We start from the raw sequence: 27,012 nt of genomic DNA, 5'->3' as shown, positions 1-27,012 counted from the left end.
TCCACACCTTCTGCCATTACACAGATCCTTGGGTCTCTCTCCAGCCTGGTGTCTAATTCATTCATTTTCTGTGGTGTGTATGAGATGCAATGCTGGAGAGAGACTTGGTGGGAATCCAAGTGTTGTGTTCAGTATGGATCCGTGTCTTCTGCTATATCATAGATCCTAGCCTCTCTTTCTAACCTCCCTCCTCCTGGGAGCCCACCAACCACCTTCTTTCATCTTGTGAATGACCAAGCAGAAGCACCACAATTGACACCTTGAAGGCTGAAGTGGATGGCTGGCAGCAAAAAGTTTTGGATTTTGGAGTATTTCAAAATTCTGTGTATGAGATGCTCAACTTACATAACATTAAACAAAACTCCAACCCATTCCTTCTTGATATGACTCCCTATTGTTTTTAAGAGATGACAGAAAAAATATTAGTTTTTTAACCTGCATGTTTCAAATTCTTCAAAAGACTGAGGAAAATTGAGGAAATAGAAAATGATTCTTTTCTATATGATAACAGTAGCAACAATAATCTTGGCACAGAGATGAAAAGATATGGAAATATCAAAATGGACTAATTGGATAATAAAAATACAAGAATATGCAGGAATTGATAGTATTGATCTAAGAGAAATTTATACATAAGTTTAAAGAAGAATGGAATTTAGTGATGGACCTTATGAGGTTTAAATGAGGGGCAGAATCAACTCTAGGTTACGGCTTAAAGTAGTGCATAATTAAAAGTTGAAATAATGGCGAATAGAGAAATTAAAATGTCAGGTACTAGTAACAATGGTAAAGTGGCAAACTGAGGGTCAATTTGTGATTGATGTTAATTTAGTTTGGTTTATTTTTTTAATTTGTGAGAGTGTTTCACTATTTAGTAAAGGATGTTAAAGGGGTAGGGGCACCTTTTTATTCTTTTGGCATTCCCAATATGTTGCTTTATGCTGTCAAATTATAGTAATAAATTAAAATATTTTATATAAAATTAAATGCAATTCCCTTCACCTTGTTGTGAGACTCCACCCCTTCTACACTGTCATATAAAATCCAGATTCTCTGCTTTGAACTGGATTATATGGCAGTGTAGAAGGGGCCTCCCTTCTCCCTGATTTAGCCTTCTGACTTGTTTCAGAGTTGCTCAATATTCTAAAGCAGGGGTCGGGAACCTTCGGCCCTCCAGGTGTGGTGGACTTCAACTCCCACAATTCCTTGAGGCCCGGCATTCGCCCCAAAGGCTTACCTTGGCCCAACGAGGTTTGTTTGGCTCTTTTTCATGGAGGACGGGCAGCAAAGGGGGAGAGACGAGCGTAACGTAGCTGTGCATATGGCGAGGAAGGATGCGGAGCCCACAGACTGGCCTCGGAGGGAGAGAGCGGGCGGAAACCCCTGCGGGCAACGCGCCTCCTCGCCGCTTCGGCCCTTAGCAACCGCCCCGCATGGACCCCCTCCCTAGCTATAGCCACTTTGAACTGCAGGTCACATGTTACTAGCAAGGCTATTTCTAGTGCTACAGAACTTTCTTGTGCCCCTCTCCCCCAAAATGCATGGCAGGACACTACAGGGCCTGGCCATGCCCCTCTGTATAAGTGTGACATCCCCCCCCCCATTTTGTCCAAGAGGACAACAACATTCCCTGTCTCTGTAATCAGCGCAGAGCCCTTTCCCTCCAGCCTTCGCCTTCCCTTTTCCCTGACAAGCTCTGCACGACGTCACTCAGCCGGTGTCGTTGCTAGGGAGGGGGTCCATGCGCGACGGTTGCTAAGGGCCGAAGCGGCGAGGAGGCGCGTTGCCCGCAGGGGTTTCCGCCCGCTCTCCCCCTCCGAGGCCAGTCTGTGGGCTCCGCATCCTTCCTCGCCATCTGCACAGCTACGTTACGCTCGTCTCTCCCCCTTTGCTGCCCGTCCTCCATGAAAAAGAGCCAAACAAACCTCGTTGGGCCAAGGTAAGCCTTTGGGGCAAATGCCGAGCCTCAAGGAATTGTGGGAGTTGAAGTCCACCACACCTGGAGGGCCGAAGGTTCCCGACCCCTGTTCTAAAGGCACCAAATCCACTCCGATCTTGGAATATCAGCAGGATCCATCCTGGTTAGGGCTTGGATGCCAACAAATACCAACTAGTGTAGGCTATATTTCTGAGAAATGAACTGGCAAAACCACTTCTGTGTATTCCTTGCCTAAGAAAACACTATGAAATTCATGGGATCGCCATAATTCAAAATTCAAAATGTAGAATGTCCACAGTTTTCAAGTTCAGATGAAAGACCCTACAATAAATGGAAGACTCCCAGTTTTGCTTTCTGTGTATGATCACAAGGTACATATTCCTATCTCGGCATACTATGAAAAGTCATTTGTATCAGAACTATTGTTTTCCTGCTATAAGTAAAAAAGGGTTCACTTCAAGGAATTCAGATGTCACTTTTGTGAAAGAAGCTAGAATGAATATTTCTCGGTAATTTTTGGGAAGCAATGTTTCTTACATTCTTTTGCTCTTACCTCTGTCTTTTGCTTTATCGGAAAGCAACACTTCTACTGCTTCGTATTCCTGGATGGCATCAAGAATAATACTGCCTTCTTTATTAAAGAGGAACAACATGGGGATGGTGATGTCATCTGTATTCTTGCCATCACCTGCCATTTGGAAGAGGGGAGCCGTGTCGCTGCTGCTGCCTTCATTGTCATCTAGTTAGTCAGAATAAACAGTATTTTAATGAACATATCAATCTAAACCACTGAAGAATCAACGAGCATGTTATATTTCCTGTGTGTAGTGAACATGGAAAATAGCATTTTATGACACTGACCATAAAAAGTTGAGTATCCATTTTCCAAAATGCTGAAAACTAGAATATTTTGGATTTTTTTCAGATTTTGAAATACATGCATTAGCATATACATGTACATAATCAGATATCTTGGAGATATCTACTTGCTGAGAGATGGCAGATAAACAGTCACCACTTAGAATGATAATAGCTTCATTTGATCTTGTTAAAGGGAATGAATGTTTGGAAATTTGTATATTTAGACAACTATGTACAATGTATTGTCGAAGGCTTTCATGGCCAGAATCACTGGGTTGTTGTAGGTTTTTTCGGGCTATATAGGATCATAGAATCAAAGAGTTGGAAGAGACCTCATGGGCCATCCAGTCCAACCCCCTGCCAAGAAGCAGGAATATTGCATTCAAAGCACCCCTGACAGATGGCCATCCAGCCTCTGTTTAAAAGCTTCCAAAGAGGGAGCCTCCACCACACTCCGGGGCAGAGAGTTCCACTGCTGAACGGCTCTCACAGTCGGGAAGTTCTTCCTCATGTTCAGATGGAATCTCCTCTCTTGTAGTTTGAAGTTATTGTTCCGCGTCCTAGTCTCCAAGGAAGCAGAAAACAAGCTTGCTCCCTCCTCCTTCCTTCGTTCCTTCCTTTGTTCTCTCTTTTTCTTTCCCTTCTTCTTTCTTCCTTCTCTACCTGTTTCTTTCTTCGTTTCCTTTGCTCTTTGGTTCCATCCTTCCTTGTCTCTTTTCCTTCCTTCATTCCCTCCCTCTTTCTCTCTTTTGTTCCTTCTCTCCTTCCTTCCCTCCTTCATTTTTTTATTTCCTTCTCTCTCTCCTTCCTTCCTTCCTTGTCTCTTTCCTTCCTTCATTCCCTCCCTCTTTCTCTCTTTCGTTCCTTCTCTCCTTCCTTCCCTCTTTCACTTTTTTATTTCCTTCTCTCCTTCCTTCCTTCCTTCCTTCCTTCCTTCCTTCCTGCCTGCCTGCCTGCCTGCCTGCCTGCCTGCCTGCCTGCCTGCCTGCTTTCTGTGTATATGTTTTGTGTGTGCATGTATCTGTGTATATATTTCTGTATATATTTGTGTATATATGTGTATATATTTGTGTATATATGTGTATTTGTGTACATATATGGTTTTGAGCATGCGTTGTAATGTAATTTTCGTTTTTTGGCTTTTTAAGTCCCTTCTGCTGTGTTTTTCAGTGTTTTAATGAGTGATGGTCACTCGTTGGCCTGATAGGTGCATTGTGTCCAAATTTGGTGTCAATTTCCCCAGTGATTTTTGAGTTATGTTAATCCCACAAACGAACATTACATTTTTATTTATATAGATGTTTTACTTACCAATAACTATGCCACCTATGGCCCCTGCTTTTTGGATGTTGCGTGCTTTTTCCGCAAACATGCACTGCCCTCTTTGCATCAAAGCAATTTTATTCTTCAGTGAGTCAGGATTGGTGATCTCAGAGCATCCATTATATGGTTTACTGACTGCAACAAATCCTCTTGTCTGTAGAAGACAAGAATTTTTAACATGTAATACTCAAGTCTGTAGAAATTCTGCATTTTCTCCAGTGAACCATCTGAGCAACGTGACAGGAAGCATACGAAAGAAAATCCTGCCCTCCACCGACTGTACTTAAGACTTATTAAAACCATGAACTCCAACAGACTGCACAGAACTGAAACCATGAACTTTAATCTTAATAGTTATATTATTTATCCTCTTTCTTGTTGTAAAAAAGTAGCAACATAAGTCTAATGCCATTTTGAAGTTATTTTATGAAATCTACCTAAATTCAGGTGTTAGTTCCAACTCAACTTGACACACAGAAGTAATAACATTTGTTGGGAATTAACATTTATAGGAACTAACAATGGGATTTAAATTACTGCTTTCCAGCAACTTACACTATAGGCTGGTTTTAATCACTGAGGATGATTTGTTTATTCGCGGTATTTGGAGGCCACTCTTTAACAAAATAGGACTCTTAAAGTAGCTTGCAAATTGTGAATTTGTTAGTTCCCTGTCTTAATGCTAGCAACCGAATTATAGTCTTATTGATCTATTGACCAATATTATTAATACCCTAAGGTAAAGGTAAAGGTAGTCCCTGACATTAAGTCCAGTCATGTCTGACTCTGGGGTGTGGTGCTCATTTCCATTTCTAAGCCGAAGAGCCAGCGTTGTCCGTAGACACCTCCAAGGTCATGTGGCTGGCATGACTGCATGGAGCGCCGTTACCTTCCCGCCGGAGCGGTACCTATTGATCTACTCACATTTGCATGTTTTTGAACTGCTAGGTTGGCAGAAGCTAGGGCCGACAGCAGAAGCTCACGCCGCTCCCCGGAATCGAACCTGCGACCTTTCGATCAACAAGCTCAGCAGCTCAGTGCTTTAACCCACTGCGCCACTGGGGTACCCTAGTAGTCCTGAATCTCTTGGAATCCTTAATTACCATATGGGGTGTAACTAGGCACCTTGTCAAGTCAAACATGCCTTCCAGATCATTAGTTGTCCTAACTCCCATCAATTCAGGGTTGGGTTAGTTAGACTATATTAGTCTTGTTTATTGTTTATTTATTTTTATTTATTTACAGCATTTTTATCCCACCCTTCTCAACTCCCGAGGGGGGACTCAGAGCGGCTAAAAAAGGCAGCAATTCAATGCCACAATCAATAACACAGTATAAAACCATAAATACATACAGAGTTAAAACAACAGCAATTAATTATAACCAATTATCATAACAGTCATTAAAACAATACTCAGTCCACAAACCCACTGATAGAACCATAAAATCGTATCCTCATATATATCGTCTTGCCAATTCATTTCCAGTCAAAGCGCTGCGTTATGTTTATTGTCCGAAAGACTGGTCCCAAAACTAAGATTTTAATTTCTTCCTGAATGTCAAGAGGGATGGGGTCGATCGTATTTCATTTGGAAGCGTGTTCCACAGGCGGGGGGCTACAGCCAAGAAGGCCCTGTCTCTCGTCCACCACCAGCCGTGTTTGCAATGTTGGCGGGAGCGAGAGCAGGGTCTCCCTGGATGATCTTAAGTTACGAGGTGGGACGTAGAGGCAGATGCGTTCGGACAAGTAAGCTGGGCCAGAACCGTATAGAACTGTATTGTGGCTAATGGACTTCTCTTGGAAGAAGACAAAGTATACTTGCTCTCCTAGAAATCTGACCACTCCCACATTTCTGAGCATGTATTCTTCTAGACTGCCTCTGGGAGTTTGAATTCAAAATATTGTACTGCAGTGGCTTATTTATTTTATTACATTTATTTGTCACTTTTTTCAACCTCCTTCCCCCACCAAAAAAACAGACATGTGAAAGCAAATGAAAAGAACATTTTAAAATAACTGAAGGTCATCTGGCTTTATTCCTGCCTTCCATATGCAAGTACTGTCCGCTGAATATTTTTAGGCTGTTTTCTTTCAAATTAACTGAGAGTTTTCAAACCTAGTTACACTCAGTTGCTTTCCCGTCTTTGGGGTGTTTGTAGGAGAACTCCCTTAGATTACAAAGCACCCATGAACACAGTTTTTAAAAAACAGCAACAGTAAGAGCAAAGTATTGACATGCTCCAAAGTAAGTACGCACCCCTGATTTGTGTTTGGACAGGTCCATTCCAAACTGCGCAGGCCCGGCTGTCAGGACTACTCTGCCAAAAAACGGATGGGAAACTATCTGAACGGCACGAGGAGGTAGTTGCTGCTCTTTCTGTTGTTGACTGGATAGCTCAATCATTTCTTGCATGAATCGTAAACCATCTTCAGCATCAAGGGAACTTGCTGCCTAAGGAAAAGAGTCAAACAAGCAAGTTCTGGCATCAGCTGGCATTTTCTAAAAACATTTTTTTCTTTTAGTGCATCCTTGAGAACCAAAAAGATGGGGCAGACTGCCAGTACTTTAGAATCAATAGCAGGGTATGACTATGTATTTACCAATCAAGGATGTTAATCAGAGATAAGCAAAATTTCCAAAATTTTGTATAATTGTGTATTTTTTTCATGGGTAAATCTTCACATCACATACACACCTATGTTTTTCCATAATTGTCTGCACTGCAAAGTGTTAGATGAGCTAAATATAGGATGTTAACTTCTAGTTAGTCTAGGAAGAGACATTCTGAAGAACCCTAGTGTGCAGAGGACTAGATTAACAAATGAATGAACAGCTAACCTTGTTTCTATTTTGCCAAATCTCTTCCTCCTCAGTCACAAGTACAAGAAATAAAGATACAAAATGTTAGGTTCTCTATGCCCACAAACCAACTCTGTACTTGAGTAGAACAGAATGTTCTGTTAATTGCACGGAAACATTTTTTCTAACTTGAAAGGAATTAATAAGTAGTGCAAAGGGTGAGTGAAGATGGCACATTCTGAAGTTATATCTCACCAACACAAAGTTAAATTACTACTGTAAAATATATCAGCAACAGCTCTGGTTTGCCAGATATGTGTAATCATACATATGCGCTTTTCTTTATATTGTTACAAATATCCCAATAAAACAATTTCCACATAAAGGTTTGATATATGTTTGACTATAATAAAGCAAACAGGGTAAATTAGATAACATTATTACAGCAACAGAAATTTCTCTGGAAAATGTTCTAGTTTTACTTTTCCAGAAAATCCACACCAAAGGCATTAATATCCCACAGTCTAAAGCAGGGGTCCTCAAACTTTTTAAACAGAGGGCCAGGTCACAGTCCCTCAAACTGTTGGAGGACCGGATTATAATTTGGAAAAAACCATGAATGAATTCCTATGCACACTGCACATATCTTATTTGTAGTGCAAAAAACACTTAAAAACAATACAATAATTAAAATGAAGAACAATTTCAACAAATATAAAATTATTAGTATTTCAATGGGAAGTGTGGGCCTATTTTTGGCTGACGAGATAGGATTGTTGTTGTTGTGTGCTTTCAAGTCGTTTCAGACTTAGGTTGACCCTGAGCGAGGGCCGGGTAAATGACCTTGGAGGGCCGCATCTGGCCCCCGGGCCATAGTTTGAGGATTCCTGGTCTAAAGGTATATAATCGACAAGATCAATATATAAAAGAAATAAGCAGAACAAGATAAGCATTTCTAGGAAATTACTTCAGGGGACATGGAATGACTTCTGAAATGAAAAATGACATGAAGCCACCAAAAAAGAGAAATGCATTACCATTGGAGACATATATTCCAAGGAGTTTGTGTTACTCCTAAAAAGGCGAAACCATTTCATGTCGGGCCTCAAAACTGAAATACACTTAATTCAACTTCACGAAAGATGCAGTTAAAGCAACTTTAAAAACCTGTCAGATGCCCTGAAACATGATGGATTACACCAGGGATCCTCAAGCTAAGGCCCGGAGGCTGGATACAGCCCCTCCAAGGCCATTTACCCAGCCCTCGCTCAGAGTCAACATAAGTCTGAAACAACTTGAAAGCACACAACAACAACAACAACAACAACAACAATCCTATCTCTTCAGCCAAAAACAGGTCCACACTTCCCATTGAAATACTAATAAGTTTATATTTGTTAAAACTGTTCTTCATTGTAATTATTGTATTGTTTTTAAGTGTTTTTGCACTACAAATAAGATATGTGCAGTGTGCATAATAATTCACTCATGTTGTTTTCACATTATAATCCGGCCCTCCAACAGTTTGAGGGACTGTGACCTGGCCCTCTGTTTAAAAAGTTTGAGGACCCCTGGATTACACAGTGATACCTTGATTACAGTATACAGTGATACCATGACTTCTGTGACCGAGCTCTTAACTCAAAACACTCTTGACCTCCAATTGAATTTACCCACTGAGATTCATCTGTTCCAGCCACCCATTTTTGTTACACGTTTTTAAATAAGAAAATGTACTTTATAAATAACAAATAATGTATAAATGTACATTAACATGGCACAATAAAAAAGAAAAATCAATGTATTTTCGAAGGCTTTCATGGCCGGAATCACTGGGTTGTTGTAGGTTTTTCCTGCATCTATGGCAAGACTTCCAACAGACCTCACTACCTCTGAGGATGCTTGCCATAGATGCAGGCGAAACGTCAGGAGAAAATGCCTCTAGAACATGGCCATATAGCCGGGAAAAACCTACAACTACCCAAAGAAAAATCAACTTTAAAATGGTAGAAGCACAAAGTTGTGGCAAGGAGGCACAAAGCACAAAGCGAAGAGGCAGAAGCATCCTTTTCTTCATACTGTACTCATCCCAGTTTCCCTCCCTCTCATGCTCTCTCTCTTCATGAAATCAAACATACCAGAATAAAAACCACACAAGATCAACTAACCCAAAATTCCTCAAAGCAGACAAGAACAAAGCGAAAAGCAATCTCCAAAGCAGGCAAGAGTGTGAGGCACGTAGGCTGCTCCCTCAAATCCCTAAAGCCCTGTACTTTGTCCCTTTGGTGCTAACTCTTAACTCAAAATGCTATTCTTCTGTCAAAGTGAAATTCAGGCTGAAAGGCAGCTCTTAACTCAAAACATTCTAAAGTTGGGACACTTTTAAGTCAAAATTCCACTTTAGTACTACTATCAAAAATTAAGTTATATTATCCCAATGCTTTAACCATGTTGTACCCCGCCTCAAGAGGCTGGAAATAAATAATAATACTTATTATTATAATTATTATTCACAAAAATCTGGGGAAACAATGGAAAAACACTTTTTTGTGCACACAGACTCAGGAGTGCCCAGAAGAGATCTCATTACTTACACTAGACCAATGTTAGGTCAAGATGTAAACTGAGCTAGAAGAAAAAAAAACTTGCCTGGATTGCATGTTGCACCAACTGGACTCTTCCGTCTTTGAGATGAATCAAGCTGACTCCCATTTTCTTCAATATTTCTAAGTGCTCAGGATTGCTGGCCATGAAATCCCTGGCTCTCAGTGGGGGCTTGGGTCCATTACTCAAACTTTCTTCCCTGTGACAGAAAAGGAAGTCCAGGAAATTTTAAAGAACAGAATGCACTGTCAGAACAGTGTACCTACTAAATGAGCCATAGCATACACGGCCACCTTTATGCTTGCCCTTTCTACTTTAATACTATTGAGCTTTTTTGTGTAAGGATCTCATGACTGTAACATGACAAAGAAACATATACCGAGGAAGTACTTCTATGAGGTTAAAACAAGATTAATCTGATCTTGCTCAGGAATACACACATCTCTTAAAAGAAATGGGCAAATTAACAATGTTGTTGGTCACGGGACACATTCTTAGATGAATGGAAACCATTTTATCCATATACTAGGCCTGGGTAACAACGGAAAAATTTGTTTCTAATATCGTTTCGTTTTTAGGGTGCCTCAGCATTTTGTATTTAAAAATATATCCGAAATTTTCCATAAAAAAAAGTTTGGTATTTATGAAATTTCGTTAATATTTACAAAACATTTTGTAAAGATGGCACCCGCGGTTGGGCATGCACAAAGCATCAACGAAATTTTTTCCCAATATTTTTTCAATATTTTTTAAATTTAATTATTAATTTTTTTTAATAATAAAAAAAATATTTGGCAGAAAATGCTTGCCAAAAAGAGCCACAGGGCAAACAGACTGAGCCTCCCCGCTGCTACCAGCTCCGTCCCACCCTCCTGAGTCCTGCGGGCTCTCTCTCTCTCTCTTTCTCCACCAAGAGGAGGGAAAGGAGAAGAAAAGAGCAAGGGAAAGGAGGGAAGGCAGGCACTCACTCTGGCGGGCCCTCAAGCGCTGCCGCCGAGTCGGGCCCGGCTCCTCCGAAGCACACCCACCGCAAAGGTGAGGAAGGAGGGACGGGGCCGCCTTCCCGCTGAGAGTCGCTCGCCCTCTCGCTCGCTTGCTCAGCCGGCGCCTTCCCCGCCCTCTCCTCCTCCTCCTCCTCCTCCTCCTCTTTCAGGCTCTGACTGGCTAAGGAGAGGAGAGAGAGGAGAGCTCCCAGCAAGCATCTTACGTATTTCCGAAATGGATGGAAATACAAAAATATTTGGCGCATGCTGTTTCGATTTTGAAAATACACTTCCGGGTTTGGAAAAAAGTTTGATATCGTTTCGTATATGGAAAATTAACGGAAAAAAAATGATATACAAAATTAACGAACGAAACCGCCCAGCCCTACCATATACATCTGAGACTTTATGTACAGATTTAGAGAAATAAAATGTTGGGTTATTAACTTGTACATGTTAAAATAAACAAAAGTAAATTTGATGGATATAAAGAGAAAGAAGAAAATGTTATATTTATAGAGAAATCAACAAAAGAGAAAATGGAAATCCAATTTCAAAACTAACTAAAGTACACGTTGATAGTTTTAGAGCGTTAGGTGGAATAGAGATGTATGTTTGTGAAGTATGTCTATGTTTACGTATGTATAAGTATTGTTATTATTGTGTAAGTTTTTATTATTCAAAAAATAATTAAAATATATTGTGAGGTGGGGGGAGGGGGGATATAAACAAACACAGACAAATGGGCCAGTTCAACTAAAATCTTTTCCCACTGGCTATTTTTAAAATAAAGTCAAAGGAACATCAGGGGGTATTAGTTACAACCCAGTCTTACACTCTTGAGACACTTCTGGGACAGCTCTTGTCCACCACATTTTTTAGAGGTTCCCTGATACTCTGCGCATACATAGGATCATTGGGAAATAGGATTTGGGTGTTGGGGCAGGTCCAGTCAAAGTTACTATCATCCAGCTCTGTGTATTCTGTTGTCTGTAAAGGAAAAACATAAGAACACATTTGCTCTACGATTTAGAATCATAAGCCACATTGCTTTGTGAACCATCTCAACAAAAAAGTCAAAGAAAGAAACTCCTTGTAATTTGACCACAAAGTCATTTAATAGCTCATAACACATTAAATTTGACTCCAGCAAAGTTCTCTTTGTGTAGAACAATGTAAAATAAACTTTATTACAACACAGGAATTCTGGTCAACACTGAAACTGGTTGAGCTTTAAACACTCACAATGTTCTTCCTAGGTGCGGTTTGGTTTGTAGTAGACAGCCAAAGAGGTAGTAAGTGAGCCTCTGTAGTAAAGATATAGTCTTCTATATCAAACGTCAGGTCTTCCTTTTCAGTAAAGAGCAAATATAAATATTTGAACATTTCAGCTAAGAAAAAAGAATCCATCCTAGGAAAAAAGACAAAAATATTATCTGAGCATCATATCACATCACTTGTTGTGTCTTTTTTCTGTATGCTGCTTTATCTGGTGCTCCTATGAAGCACAGAGGCACTTTTCGCAGGAGTGGATAAACTATGATTAATCCACTAACCCCATGTAGCCCTCTTATTATGGAAAAGGGAAAAGGCTGCCCACCCAGCACCAAAGGAACACTATTCAAGAGCCTTGTGTGAAAAGAGATGCCCCAAAGCCATCACCAGAATTCTTTATCATTACTTTAATAACTTCCTAAAAGAGTTGGGAGTTCTCGCAGTGAGTTTTTTCCCTCCTTTGTAGATAACAATGGTTGCTGGAAAGGTCTAGGTGTACTTAATCTTCTCTGTTCTGAGTCTGTCTGTGACGACTTTGAGGGAAGCTCTTTCTTCTCTAGTAGATTTTGCCAAGTCCTGAAAGACTATCACCTTGTTTCCATTATATTTTAAGTCCTGCACTTTCCTCAGGGATTTTCAGACTTTTAAACAAGTGGATTTTCTGGAAAAGGCAATTATCACTGTCCTTGGTCTTTGTTTTTGCTGGTTTTTATCTTTTTTTTACATATGACGGTATTCTGTGTGCACATTCAATGTCATCAGGCAAAGCTAGTATTCCAAATTCATCCCACCATTCAGTCAATGCTTTAACCATGTTGTACCCCGCCTCAAGAGGCTTGTAATAAATAATAATACTTATTATTATTATTATTATTATTATTATTATTCACAAAAATCTGGGGAAACATTGGAAAATAAATGAAACCCAATGATTAAACAGTAAATTTTAGAACAAACATGAACTCATATTTCTATGTTCCAAATCTTGCTTGACCGGCAAAACCAGATTTAATTTTTTTTACATTCGGTTTTGCAAGAATTACAACCTCGTAAATCCTGCAATGCATGTTTATGGTTATGACACTATTTCAACAACTGCAAATGCCAGCCAAACCTACAGTCAGAGCTAAGCAATTCAACCCACCAAGATGTCCTCAGAACTACTCGGGAAGTCAACAAGTCTTTTAGTTCTTTTTTGTGTTTTTTCTTTCTTTTTCTCTTCTCTCTTTCCTTTCCTTTCTTTTTCTTCCCTCCTCTTATCTCTTCTTTTCTTCCCTTGTTCTTTGCTTTTCCCATACCTGTTTACTATAATTATTTTTGTTTCACTTGCTATTTAGTGTCTTTTATATACATACTAGCTGTCCCCTGCCACGCGTTGCTGTGGCCCACATGGGGGTTCTGTGTGGGAGGTTTGGTCCAATTCTATTGTTGGTGGGATTCAGAATGCTCTGTGATTGTAGGTGAACTATAAATCCAAGCAACTACAATTCCCGAATGTCAAGACTCTATTTTTACCCAAACTCTACCAGTGTTCACATTTGGACATATTGAGTATTCGTGTAGAGTTTGGTCCAGGTCCATCATTGTTTGAGTCCACAGTCATCTCGGGATGTAGGTGAACTACAACTCCAAAACCAAAGGACACTGCCCACCAAACCCTTCCAGTATTTTCTGTTGGTCATGGGAGAACTGTGTGCCAAGTTTGGTTCAATTCCATTGTTGGTGGGGTTCAGAATGCTGTTTGATTGTGGGTGAACTATAAATCCCAGCAACTACAACTCCCAAATAACAAAAATCAATTTTTTGAGTGAAGGACATACATTGAGTTGTTAGGTGTCTTGTGTCCAAATTTGGTGTCAATTCTTCCAGTGGTTTTTGAGTTCTGTGAATCCCACAAACGAATATTACATTTTTATTTATATAGATTTCATATTGTTTTTAAGGAAAAATTCTCAATAAAGATTTTTTTTAAAAAAAGAAACCTACTCATTTTGTACAGCTATCTGGAATCCTAGATGGATTTTGGGGGCCTGATCAAGAGATGGGTTCTAGATATGCTGCAACTTTTATGGCTTTTCAAACTTTTCAGTTAGTACCTGTCTTCGTGGCTTCCAGTACGAACATCCTTCATAGCAGCAAATCCACAAGGCACACGTGCATATTTATTTAAGTTCTCAATTAGTGTTTTTCCTACTTCTAGGTAGTAGGGATCTCCAGTGGCCTATTTTAAAGGGAGATATTTCACATTAACATCCAAAGATATACCACAAGCATATATAGAACATTGACTTGCTAAATATCATTTCATTTTAGGCCATTTTTTGTTAAAGTCTGATCCAAATCTGAGCTTTTTAAACAATGGGTCAGGACCCCAAATGGGGTCACCATAACTATGTTGGGGTCCATTCTTTCCTTTCCTCTGCTTTTCCTTCTCTCCCTCACATGTCCCTCTGCTTTCTCCTCTTTCTCTCTCCCCTCTCCCCCCAACCTCCTTTATATAATTGGGATTGCATAAAACACTTTTCGGGTAAAAAGGGGTCACAAGTAAAAACAGTGTAAGAAGCTCTGACCTTAATCACGCACACTAATAAAAGCATATTAACTTGAAAGAAAAGGCAATACGTTACATGCAGTAGAATAACATTCTTAAAGAAAATGGTGGAGTGCAAAAACCCAATGTGTTCCAAGTCACATGTCCTTTAAGTTTCAACAGCTGCCGATCCAGTTCTGAGCACAATTCAAAGTGCTGGTCTTGACCTATAAAACCCTATACTGCTCTGACCCAGTGTACCTGTCCAAACGTATCTCCTTCTACGTCAGTGGTTCTCAACCTGGGGTCCCCAGATGTTTTTGGCCCACAACTCCCAGAAATCCCAGCCAGTTTACCAGCTGTCAGGATTTCTGGGAGTTGAAGGCCAAAAACATCTGGGGACCCCAGGTTGAGAACCACTGTTCTACGTCTTGCCTAGGAATTTAAGATCTTCTGGAGAGGCCCTGCTCTCGGCCCCGCCCTTGTCACAAACGAAACTGGTGTGGATGAAGGACAGGGCCTTCTCGGTGGTGGCCCCCCGCATGTGGAATTCACTCCCTGGAGAAATTAGATTGTCATCCCTCCTCTCTTTTAGAAGGCAATTAAAAACATAGATATGGGACCAGGCCTTTGGGTAATCTGGCAGACTGACAAGGACAATGATGACAAGAGCTTTGGAAACAGATTATGATAAGCTGAATGGACTCACTAATTACAGAACTCAGTGAAACAATGGCCACCAGGCTGGCTTCTTTTCTAGTAGATTGTATTGCATTAACTTAATGTTTTAACTATTTATAATTACTGTTTGTTGTGTATTTTATTGTGTTTAATTATAGGCATCAAATATGTGATGGCTGGAAGCTGCCCTGAGTCCCCCCTAGGGGGTTGAGAAGGGCAGGGTAAAAATATCCGAAATAAATAAATAAATAAATAAATAAATAGTGTTCTAAATCTCATTAAACTTTTAAAAGGCAACCTCCGTTCCTCTAAAAAAACAGAAAAATACACTAGGCATTTTTCTGACAATTAAATAGCAAAATTCCGGTGAGCTGTGCTGGATTACGATTGTGGGATCCAGAATCTGAGGAGTCCTTTAAGTTAGGCTACTATAATGCCCAGTGAAGCTCAGGCGCAGATAATCATGACTTACTGCTTTAACGAAGACTGGTAAAAACCAGCTATTCTATCTCTAAAAGTGTAACTATCATAGTTCTGAGCCACTGTTAGGCCTTTTTCAAAGTCTTCTAAGTTAGAGCCCATGACCATCTCCTATGATAAAAAAATACCACACAGCAGATCTGTTGTGTGGAGTAGTACTTTGCTTCATCATGAACTACAACCAATTCATAATGTAATATATAATTTGAATATCATTTCCAAGGGAAGAGACATTTCATAGGGATGACACTACAAAACACTGTATTTTTGTTGTCTCCTTTTCAATTTCCTGCTCTATAAGATTTTTCTTGAGACAAGGCAGACTGATTAGTACATAGAGTATGGCTGTGCCATTGAGTCATATGACAGCATCAAAATACCTCTCAACAAAAGTTTGCTCCAGGCACTGTCAGGCCATTATATGCTAATCAAGGTGGTCAGTTGAAACATTCACTTAGCTCCAGCAGACAAGAGTCCTTTGTCCCACTCTGGTCATTCCACAGATATATAAACCCTTTTTCCTAGTTCCAACAGACCTCACTACCTCTGAGGATGCTTGCCATTGATGCAGGCGAAATGTCAGGAGAGAATTCCTCTAGACCATGGCCACATAGCCCGAAAAAACCTACAACAACCCAGTGATTCCGGCCATGAAAGCCTTTGACAATACTTTGGATTTTACTTTTCATCTCTTTCTTATTCTTATGACAATCTAGATTCTTATAACAATCTAGGATATATATGCCTGGAACATGAAGAAGATCTTACTTTGTACAAGAAATATGTACTTTCTGCAAATTCTGGCCGGAGAGGGTGCTGTGCCCAATGAACTCGAAAGTCTGTAGTGAAAGCCTGAATGAAATAAAGAGAAGAACACAAGTTTTAAAGAGATACTCTCTCCAGAGCGCTTTGGTTGCAACTGGTTTAAGAGGAGTCAACACACATTTTGGTGCCTCAAACACTAGCCATGTTCCTGGGTATATTTGACCTGCTGTTCCAAAAATGGCATCGATTTTCTGCTATAAGCTCAAGTTTTTGAGATACAGAATATATGCTATCTATTAAAACTTGTGTGCCAGCTGCACCCGTACCTTGGGAAGTCATACTTGGCCACGGTGGTCCACGCTCTCGTTACATCTAGAATAGACCACTGCAACGCACTCTACGTGAGGTTGCCTTTGAAGACTGCTTGGAAGCTTCAAATAGTCCAACGAGAGGCAGCCAGGTTAATAACTGGGTTGGCATACAGGGAGCATACAACTCCCATGTTACATCAGCTCCACTGGCTGCCAGTTTGCTACCGGGCACAATTCAAAGTGCTGGCTTTGCCTATAAAGCCCTAAACGGCCCCGGCCCAAATTACCTGTCCAAATGCATCTCCCTCTATGGGGAGGCCCTGCTTTCTGTCCCGCCATTGTCACAGGCGCGATTGGTGGGGACGAGAGACAGGGCCTTCTCGGTGATTGCTCCCTGACTATGGAACTCCCTTCCTTGTGAGATCAGGTCGTCCCCCTCCCTCTTGTCCTTTAGAAGGATGGTAAAACTTGGCTGTGGGACCAAGCTTTCGGGACAGGGCAATGAAGCAACAATGGGAAAGATGACAGGGCCAATTGGATTTGATGCGGATGGCTAGGACAGTTTTAAATTGTGTTATTTTAAATGGTGTATTTTAAATTGTGTTATTTTAAATGGTGTTTTTTAATGTTTATGTATTGTACCCGCACTGAATGTTTGCCATGTATATGTTGTGCTCCACTCGGGGTGAGAAGGGCGGAATATAAGTGTTTAAAATAATAAATAAATAAATAAATAAATAATACCAGTCATTATCTGCCTGTCCATAGAAAAACATGATAGCCATGTTTTTTTCCTGTGTCTGGAGAGACTTGAGTAACTGCAAGTTGCTTCTGGTGTGAGAGAACTGGCAGTCTGCAAGAACATTGCCCAGGGGATGCTCGGATGTTTTGATGTTTTACCATCCTTGAGAGAGGCTTCTCTCATGTCCCTGCATGGGAAACTGGAGCTGACAGAGGGAGCTCATCCACGCTCTCCCCAAATTAGAACCTATGGCCTTCGAACCTTCAGACATACCGGTACAAGGGTTTATCCCACTGTGCCACCGGGGGCACCATCTAGGAAACTAGAGCTAATGCAGTCTATCCAATCCAATTTCCTAATTCAGTGCCCAAAATAACCTCAGGAACAGACCTAAAAACCAAGATGCTAAGAAAAGAAATGTTGTTGCTGTTGGGCTATGTTATTCTTCCTCATTACAAATTTGAAGGCTATGATCTAAATCCCAGTTCTAGTTCCATCTAGAATTGGTTCAGTTAACAGTCTGATTCTACTCTAATTGGGACTTTTGACTGGATTTAGAGAAGCGTAGAATGTATGATTCATTCAGGGCAAAACTGCAGTGGTCTCTGGCTATGCCACACTCTCCCCAGTTTTAGTCCCAACATTCCCTGGATCAAAACCTTACTGGTGTTTTATCATTTTGTCTTTTAAGCACTGTTTTATTAGAGGTGTTTGTTGTTGAATACTTGGGTATTTTTCCAAGTGAAAAGTGAAATATACCTGTTGGAAATGAAACAATAATAAAATATCTCTCCAGCATACAACCAAGAAGATGGAAGAAGATGAAGAGTAGTATGCTATATAATTTGAACAATCGGAATCGTTCTGACACAGAAAGTTTCTTGAATGATACTGGGAAATTTATCATGCTTATTATAATTTACCTTGTGCCTTTGCTGTAAGATTCAAAGAGTAAAACTTTAATATATTCTACCCTGAACTCCATGAGAAAAAAACAAAACAAAAACAGAATTCTAAGACACAATCAGAAGGAACATATTCAGAACTAGCTGTCTCCTGCCACGCGTTGCTGTGGCCCAGTCTATGTGTATGTGTTTTGCATGTGTATATATGTGGTTTTGCGCATGCGTTGTAATGTAATTTTTGTTTTTTGGCTTTTAAGTCCCTTCTGCTGTGCTTTTCGGGGTGATGGACATTCGTTGGCCTGACAGGTGTATTGTGTCCAAATTTGGTGTCAATTCATCCAGTGATTTTTGAGTTATGTTAATCCCACAAACGAACATTACATTTTTATTTATATAGATATGGGTCACCAGGCAGAAAATAGGCTGACATACTGATACCTACACAATGATTCGGTGATTGTGGCCTGGGGGGGGGGGGGGTTAAACTTCTATTTATTCTCATTACAATCTATGTCAGCACAAGGTGGTTTCTGGTGTGACAACAAACTTCATAGGAGGATTACGAAGATGAAATGCATGGTGCAAAAAACCATGAACTGAATTGTCCTTATTCACACTTTATATGAACAATCCATGAATTCAGGGAAAGCTACTGACATGTGAGAAGGCAGTCATACACAAATACAAAGGACTATGCTAGCCTTCAATTCTCATAACTATTGGAAGGAAACAAAGCATAGTTTAAATATTCAAAGTAAGGTTGGCACAAGCGTCCTCTAGATCCAGGAAAGTCATGCTACCCCTCTATTCTGCCTTGGTGAGACCACAACTGGAATACTGTGTCCAATTCTGGGCACCACAATTGAAGGAAGATGTTGACAAGCTGAAATGTGTCCAGAGGAGGGAGACTAAAATGATCAAGGGTCTGGAGAACAAGTCCTATGAGGAGTGGCTTAAAGAGCTGGTCATGTTTAGCCTGCAGAAGAGAAGGCGGAAAAGAGACTTGATGGCCAATATGGGAGGGGAAGTCATAGGGAGGAGGGTGCAAGCTTGTTTTCTACTGCCCTGGAGACTAGGACGTGGAACAATGGCTTCAAACTACAGGAGATTCCATCTGGACATGAGGAAGAACTTCCTAACTGTGAGAGCCGTTCAGCAGTGGAACTCTCTGCCCCAGAGTGAGGTGGAATGCAATTTTCCTACTTCTTGGCAGGGGTTGGACTGGATGGCCCAAGAGATCTCTTCCAATTCTATGATTCTAAGCTGTGCTCAATTTGAAATAGTTTTGCTTCAGCCCTATATTAATTTTTCTAAAATAACTAGCATATCTACCAGGTGTTACCCAGGTGTCAAAGGAGCTGCTGTTTCATCCTTTCTTTCTCTTTCCCTCCCTTCTTACCTTTTCTCCTTTCCTTTCTCTCTCATTCTTACCTCCTTTTTCTTTCTTGCTGTCTTGCTTCCTTCCCTCTCCCTCCCTCCTCCCTTCCCTTCCTTTCCTCTTTCTCCCTCCATCTCTGAAAAGGCCTACCCCACAATGTCTCCATGGCTCTCTTCGTGGTGCTTTCCTTCCTTCCTTGCTTCCGCTCACACACATAAACTTTCTTTTCACAGTGATATCATAAAGAGCCACTTGACCCTGCAACGGCCAATCTAGTGACATCACAAGGCTTGTCATCTAGCATCAGCCTTTGTGGTACAGACAGGCATACTTGTACTGTATATAGATAATAATAATAATTTACTTGTAATACATGCATATTGTTTTACCTCTGGAAGGAAGTTATGCTTCTTTATCACCTGATACAGCATTTCATGAGTCTCTATAGCTGGTCTAATATCACCTTTCAGCACCTAAAATCAAGACGGAAATGGAAATACTGAATTATAAATATGTACATGCAAACCATTACATATGAAACTTATCATCATAAAAGTGGAATGTATTTTTCTAGCTCACAAAATAGTTAATGCTTCTTTTTGCCACAAACACCAGAACACAAGAAACCTGAGAATGTAAAGTAACTAAGATGTTAAGTCTCCACATCCACTAAAAGTCACTGTGCTTATAATTTAACTGCATCAGACATTTACAGCCTTAATAACATATTTTGCAATGAGAAAATGGTTTCCTAAAAACTTTAAGTACCAAATCAGATCCTGCAAAAGCAATAAAATAATATCGAAATCTGTTAATTTATATTTTATTTTTTAATAGCCATACAGTAATAAAGAGCAATAATTTTTCAAAGCATAATGATTCAAATTGTATATCAACAAGATGCTAAATCAAAAGGGATCTTCTTATTATTCATTAGCTGTCCCCTGCCCGCGTTGCTGTGGCCCACTCTGGTGGTCATGGGGTTCTGTGTGGCCGGTTTGGCCCAATTCTATCGGTGGGTTTCAGAATGCTCTGTGATTGTAGGTGAACTATAAATCCCAGCAACTACAACTCCCAAATGTCAAAGATCCATCATTGTTTGAGTCCACAGTGATCTCGGAATGTAGGTGAACTATAATTCCGAAACCAAAGGACACTGCCCACCAAACCCTTCCAGTATTTTCTGCTTGTCATGGGAGAACTGTGTGCCAGGTTTGGTTCAGTTCCATCGCTGGTGGGGTTCAGAATGCTCTTTGATTGTATGTGAACTATAAATCCCAGCAACTACCACTCCCAAATGACAAAATCAATTTTTTTGAGTGAAGGACATACATTGGGTTGTTAAGTGTCTTGTGTCCAAATTTGGTGTCAATTCATCCAGTGGCTTTTGAGTTCTGTTAATCTCACAAACAAACATTCCATTTTTATTTAGATGGATTTGCTTTTAATTTAGCTTCTGCCAACCTAGCAGTTCGAAAACATGCAAGGTAACGGCACTCCATGCAGTCATGCCGGCCACATGACCTTGGAGGTGTCTACGGACAACGCCGGCTCTTCGGCTTAGAAATGGAGATGAGCACCACACCCCAGAGTCAGACATGACTGGACTTAATGTCAGGGGACTACCTTTACCTTTACTAAATTGTGGAGGTTGTAACCATTTATGAAATAATAAAAATCAGTCAACAGATTAAGACCAAATATTCAAATAACATAATAATGGCAGCCAATAATATTCTAACGTAAGCAATTTACTATTGGAAAACTGAGGCATATTATCTGTCTGGTTTAAGACAAAGAACCAACAGTTTACAACAATACTTCATTACGGTCCATGGACTCACAACTGTTAGGTAGATAATATACAGGAGTTAACAGATCCCTTGTTAATAAAAGTTATAACAAGAAGAAAAAGGTTTAATTATAACAAAATAGCAAAAATCCTTGAACAGTAGTGTCAAGGCATGACTTTGGGTCTTCCGCAACTATGTCAACAATGGGACATTAGGTGTCTGATGGGCCTTATAATAAAGTAAGTGGGAGAGAAAAATGGATTATACTCCAAAGCAGTTGGCTTTAAGAATATCTAGTTTCCAAAAACTGGAAAGGATTTGCAGGATGCTGTTTAAGTGTTAATGACATGGTGCTGATACTACCATTGGAGCAAGCAGTCACCAAAGATTATGTTTCTTTAACAAACCTGACTAGCGTGACAGTCAAAACCTTATATTTATTATTTATTTATTTTATTTAAAACTTTTCTATCCCGATCTTCTCTACCTCCTTAGAGGGACTCAGACCGGCTAACAGCAAGAATTCAATGCTAAACAGTAAAAATCTAAAACATCATATAACAACAGTAAATTAACAAAACATATAAAAAAACCAAAAAAGCTGTTCACCAAGATAAAAACATGTCCAACTCAGTCCGTATATTCAGTCCATGTATTCCGGTCAATACTTTGGTTGATTATCGGTCTCACCCATCATTCTGCAAAGGCCTCGTTCCACAGCCAGGTTTTCACTAGCTTCCAAAAGGTCAGGACGGAGGGGGCAGATCTGATTTCCTTGGGGGGGGGGGAATTCCATAGCCGGGGGCTACCACAGAAAAGGCCCCGTCTCTCATCCCCACAAGATGCGACTGCGAAGGTGGCAGTACAAAGAGCAGAGCCTCTCTATATGATCTTAACGTTCTTGATGGTTCATAGGGGAGAATACGTTCGGACAGGCAAACCGGGCCGGAACCATATAGGGTTTTGTAGGTTAAAACCAGCACTCTGAATTGTGCTCGGAAGCTAATTGGCAGCCAGTGGAGCTGGCGCAACAAGAGAGTTGTGTGCTCCCTGTACCCCGCTCCCGTTAGTAGCCTGGCTGCGGAGCGTTGGACTAATTGCAGCTTTCGAACAGTCTTCGAAGGCAACCCCACGTAGAGAGCATTGCGGTCGTCTAAACAGGATGTAACCAGAGGGTGTACCACCAGAGGGTGCCAAGCCCGACCTCTCAAGGTATGGGCACAGCTGGCGCACAAGCTATCATTGTATCTGTCAGCTACAGATTATATCTGTCATTGTTTGCTATACGGATACAACACCTTGGGTGCTTGCAAACTGCTACTAAGTTGTCTTCAAAGACTATTGAGTTCATCTGATGAGAGGGCAGTTACGTGGTTCTTCCATCAGCAGAAAAAGATCTTAGGTGGACTACTGGCTAATGACCAGTAAGGAAGGGGGTTTAAACAGAGGATATGTTTACATTTGTGATGTACATAAATAAATATCATGGGATGTAAGGTTGAATTGTACAAAAGTTGAGCTATTTACCTGTAAACCTGGGAAAAATGCTAGTAACGAATCCATCCACGTCCGAGCATTCAGCATTGGTTTGTGTATATGCACATCAAGCAGGAGAGGTGGCTGGCTAATGTATCTCATTATGGCATCATAATGCTGGGGAAAAAATGGAACCATGTGAGCTTACGTTCTGCTTGAATACCAAATTTGTCCACAGAGCTGGCAAACTGAATGCAGATTTAAAGGCTGTGGAAACATTTCTAGCACAGTGAGCATTACCTATCTACGCCATGCATTCATTCTATCTTCCTTCTCTTTAACTATTGTGCAAAATAGCAGAATGAACACTGAATGAATTTACAAAGGAAAAAAAATATACTTGGGCTAATATGCTTGTGCTATACTCAGCAGCACAATGGTGTTAACACCAAGGTAATAATCAAGCAGAGTGAAATTCAAAGGCTGGCACAGATATAATAGGTAAGTAAGGGAAGCTGGCAACTGGGTAAATTATTTTTTTACTATATTTATACCCTATCCTTCTCACTCTGAAGGGGACTCAGAGGGGCTTAGAGTAGGTAACAATTCTATGCTGCACAAAAATACATGCAAATGAAATAAACATATACATTAAAACCCAACAAGTTAAAAACAGAGGCTGGATGGCCATCTGTCATGGGTGCTTCGAATGCAATATTCCTGTTTCTTGGCAGGGGGTTGGACTGGATGGCCCATGAGGTCTCTTCTATTATCTAAATTCAACAATAAAACCCATGATTAAAACCATGTTCATCCACACTTTTCCTAATAGAGTAAATTTCCTCACACACAGTTTAATTATCATGAGGGGAGAAATATAATTGGCTAAAGATACAAGAGGATTATTTTGCTTCCAGCTTCCAACAACAGTAAAATGGGGAACTTCAATGCTGTTTCACCTTACCGACAGGAATTACTCACCGTGTTAAATCTTTCCAGAAAACTGTCATCACCAAGTAAGACGTATGCCTTTAATAAATATTCATAATATGAATCTATTCCTGCTCCAACTCCACTATCTGGAAACAAGAGAAAATGCTATTATGTACTCAACAAAACTGTGAACTCAAGAAAAGTAGTTCTTTTTTAAAAATCAATACAGTCAAAAGCATGATTATTTTGCAATTTGCTTTTTATGCTTATGTTCTTTCTACATAAAACACCGCCATAAACTGTCAACGTGACTCAGGAAGCAGCAGGTTGGAGCAATTGTGACTTTTACACTTTCTACCATTTTGCAGTTTTGTAATTTTACACTTCACTCATATTTAAGAATGAGTGAAAAATCACTAATTTTTCACTCATTCCTAAATATGAGTGAAGTGTAAAATTCACTCATATTTAAGAGTGAATATTTTCATTCTTAAATATGTCATGTTGCATATTTAAGAGTGAAATAAATATGCAACATTTGTCATGTTGCAAGGCAACAGATTCTATATCGCTGGTACCTACATGGTCCTAAATTTTTGTCCAGAACTATTAACATCCTGCTTTACGCTGATGATATGGTGATTATGGCAACATCTCCAGTGGGACTAAGAAGATCCCTGGCAAAATTCAATTTGTACTGTGAGCTAAATTCACTCATTATGAATAAGGATAAATTTAAAATTATAGTCTTTGGAAAAAACAGGAAATGGTACACGTGGTCCCTGAAAGGTGTACATTTGGAACAAATTAATTGCTACAAATGTCTAGACATTATGTTCTCTTCATCTGGTGCTTGGGCTAACCACATTACTCATAGTATACAAAGAGCAACAAAAGCAGCAGGTTCCATTTATAAGTTGTACCATCATAGATACCCAAGCACAATCAGACCTGCCCTGGAAGTCTTTAAAACAAAAATAATGCCAACACTTATATTTGGGGCTGATATTTGGGGGCACATCAATTTGGCCAAGATCGAAGCCTTCCAAGATAAGCAGCTTCGCACCTTCCTGGGCCTTTCCAGAACAACGCTGACGGCAGCAGTAAGGGCTGAGCTAGGAATACTCCCAGTAAAAACTCAAATCTTAATGAGACAGTTTAATTACTGGTCAAAAGTAAACTCTATGGATCCCAGTAGACTTCCTCGCCTATGTCTAGAGGATCAAGTCCAAACACAAAACAGTCTATGTAGAATGTCAAAATATAATGTCAAAAGAGCATATAGTATGCTAATTAACAAAATCCCGAGTATATAGCTCAATTCAGTGGCCCAAAACAAAATCAAAAGGAGCAACCGCTCTCAAATGTAACAGTTCCAGGTCTAAACAAGGGTACCACTGTATATAGGCTTAAGGGATACATACAATGAGGTAAATCATACACAAAGTAAGCATAGAGTCATGAGGCTATATTGAAGATGGAGCACCACTCTCAAAAATCTTCATGGAATAAATCCAAATTAAGTCCAGTGAAAATGGAGCACTGCTTCTCAAAATAAGTCTCTGTAGGAGAAGTCCGAATGGCATTCAACAGGGGTGCCCGGGTATTTTTGTACCCTGTTTCGGGGAAAGAGATCCCCTTCTTCAGGAGTTGAAGTAATCAGCAACTCTAGACTCTTATCTATAACAAGATATAACATAACATAGAGTAACAAGTATTCTCCAGCAAAATTACAGAAGTAAAAATAATCCGTACAACAAACATGTATACTCACATCATGCCAGATAGCATTTACAACAAATGACTCTGCTAGTAGTACATTCACACTGCGAGTACTTCTGTAGGTTCATCCACAGGTTTATAAAGGGTAATTTGAAACTTAAAGGAAACAGCTAAAATTAAGTGACTCATTAAGTCCCTGAGGGGAAAAGGTTTTCAACTTAAAGGTCCAATACATTTCCCTTTGGGATAGTAGTTTTTCTAAGTCCATGTGGGGTTTTGGAATGATGCATTCCAGAGCACAAAATTTAAAGGAGTTAGGTGAATGTTTGTATTGTGTAAAGTGTGAATATAGGAGGGACCTTGTAGATAAACATTTTATTCTGGATTTATGTTCAGACATTCTAATTCTCAAAGGTCTGGTTGTTTTTCCAATATACCACAAACCACAGTCACATGTTAGAAGGTAGATAAGGTTACTGCTATTACAATTGGAAAAATGTTTGAGTGTGGTGCCCACTTTGTTCCTATAGTTGTGTACCTCCTTAGTTTTCCATGATTGCGGACAGCATTTACAGCGTCCACAGGGGTAATGGCCTCTCAAAGTGCTTTTAGGTGTAGTAGTAGTAGTAGTTAAATCTGTATGAATTAACAAGTCTCTTATGTTTTTAGTACGCCTATTACCAAAAATGGGTGGTACATTTTTGTTGTACGGATTATTTTTACTTCTGTAATTTTGCTGGAGAATACTTGTTACTCTATGTTATGTTATATCTTGTTATAGATAAGAGTCTAGAGTTGCTGATTACTTCAACTCCTGAAGAAGGGGATCTCTTTCCCCGAAACAGGGTACAAAAATACCCGGGCACCCCTGTTGAATGCCATTCGGACTTCTCCTACAGAGACTTATTTTGAGAAGCAGTGCTCCATTTTCACTGGACTTAATTTGGATTTATTCCATGAAGATTTTTGAGAGTGGTGCTCCATCTTCAATATAGCCTCATGACTCTATGCTTACTTTGTGTATGATTTACCTCATTGTATGTATCCCTTAAGCCTATATACAGTGGTACCCTTGTTTAGACCTGGAACTGTTACATTTGAGAGCGGTTGCTCCTTTTGATTTTGTTTTGGGCCACTGAATTGAGCTATATACTCGGGATTTTGTTAATTAGCATACTATATGCTCTTTTGACATTATATTTTGACATTCTACATAGACTGTTTTGTGTTTGTACTGATACCCTACAAGTACTCTGGGATATTGTATAGCTGTACTACCATATTAATATGGATGACTGGCTCGGTACTTTGAGTTTTGAAAAAGAAGACATTATGTCTCTCACTAAAAATAGGTCAGTCATTGACCATGTACCGGTAGCTGAGTCTTCCCAGACCAGCAATTTATTCAATGATTTAGAAAAATTGAAAAAAAGAAATATTCGCTTGGATCTTCATGCCTCCACGTTAGCTGACTATATAAGACATAACATGATCCCTAGAGGATTAAGGA

At 40.0% G+C, this 27,012-nt stretch overlaps 1 protein-coding gene across 2 annotated transcripts in view; it reads right to left on the bottom strand.

Moving 5' to 3' along the window:
• Positions 1–27,012, bottom strand: part of EDEM3 (ER degradation enhancing alpha-mannosidase like protein 3) — a 66,672-nt gene that overhangs the window by 10,647 nt on the left and 29,013 nt on the right. For both annotated transcript variants that reach the window (XM_060774500.2, XM_060774501.2), the window contains exons 9-19: positions 23,829–23,926; positions 22,899–23,024; positions 19,968–20,051; positions 16,246–16,329; positions 13,883–14,007; positions 11,757–11,922; positions 11,347–11,501; positions 9,570–9,727; positions 6,382–6,572; positions 4,112–4,277; positions 2,493–2,678 (exon numbers count right to left, since the gene is read on the bottom strand). In XM_060774500.2, the coding sequence (XP_060630483.2) occupies positions 2,493–2,678; positions 4,112–4,277; positions 6,382–6,572; positions 9,570–9,727; positions 11,347–11,501; positions 11,757–11,922; positions 13,883–14,007; positions 16,246–16,329; positions 19,968–20,051; positions 22,899–23,024; positions 23,829–23,926 (1,539 nt within the window). The remainder of the gene's footprint in view (positions 1–2,492; positions 2,679–4,111; positions 4,278–6,381; positions 6,573–9,569; positions 9,728–11,346; positions 11,502–11,756; positions 11,923–13,882; positions 14,008–16,245; positions 16,330–19,967; positions 20,052–22,898; positions 23,025–23,828; positions 23,927–27,012) is intronic.

The sequence above is a fragment of the Anolis sagrei genome, chromosome 4 (assembly GCF_037176765.1).
Source record: "Anolis sagrei isolate rAnoSag1 chromosome 4, rAnoSag1.mat, whole genome shotgun sequence".
Taxonomy (NCBI): Eukaryota; Metazoa; Chordata; class Lepidosauria; order Squamata; family Dactyloidae; genus Anolis; species Anolis sagrei.
The sequence above is the reverse complement of the archived record's forward strand: the minus strand, read 5'-3'. Positions and strand labels throughout refer to the sequence as shown.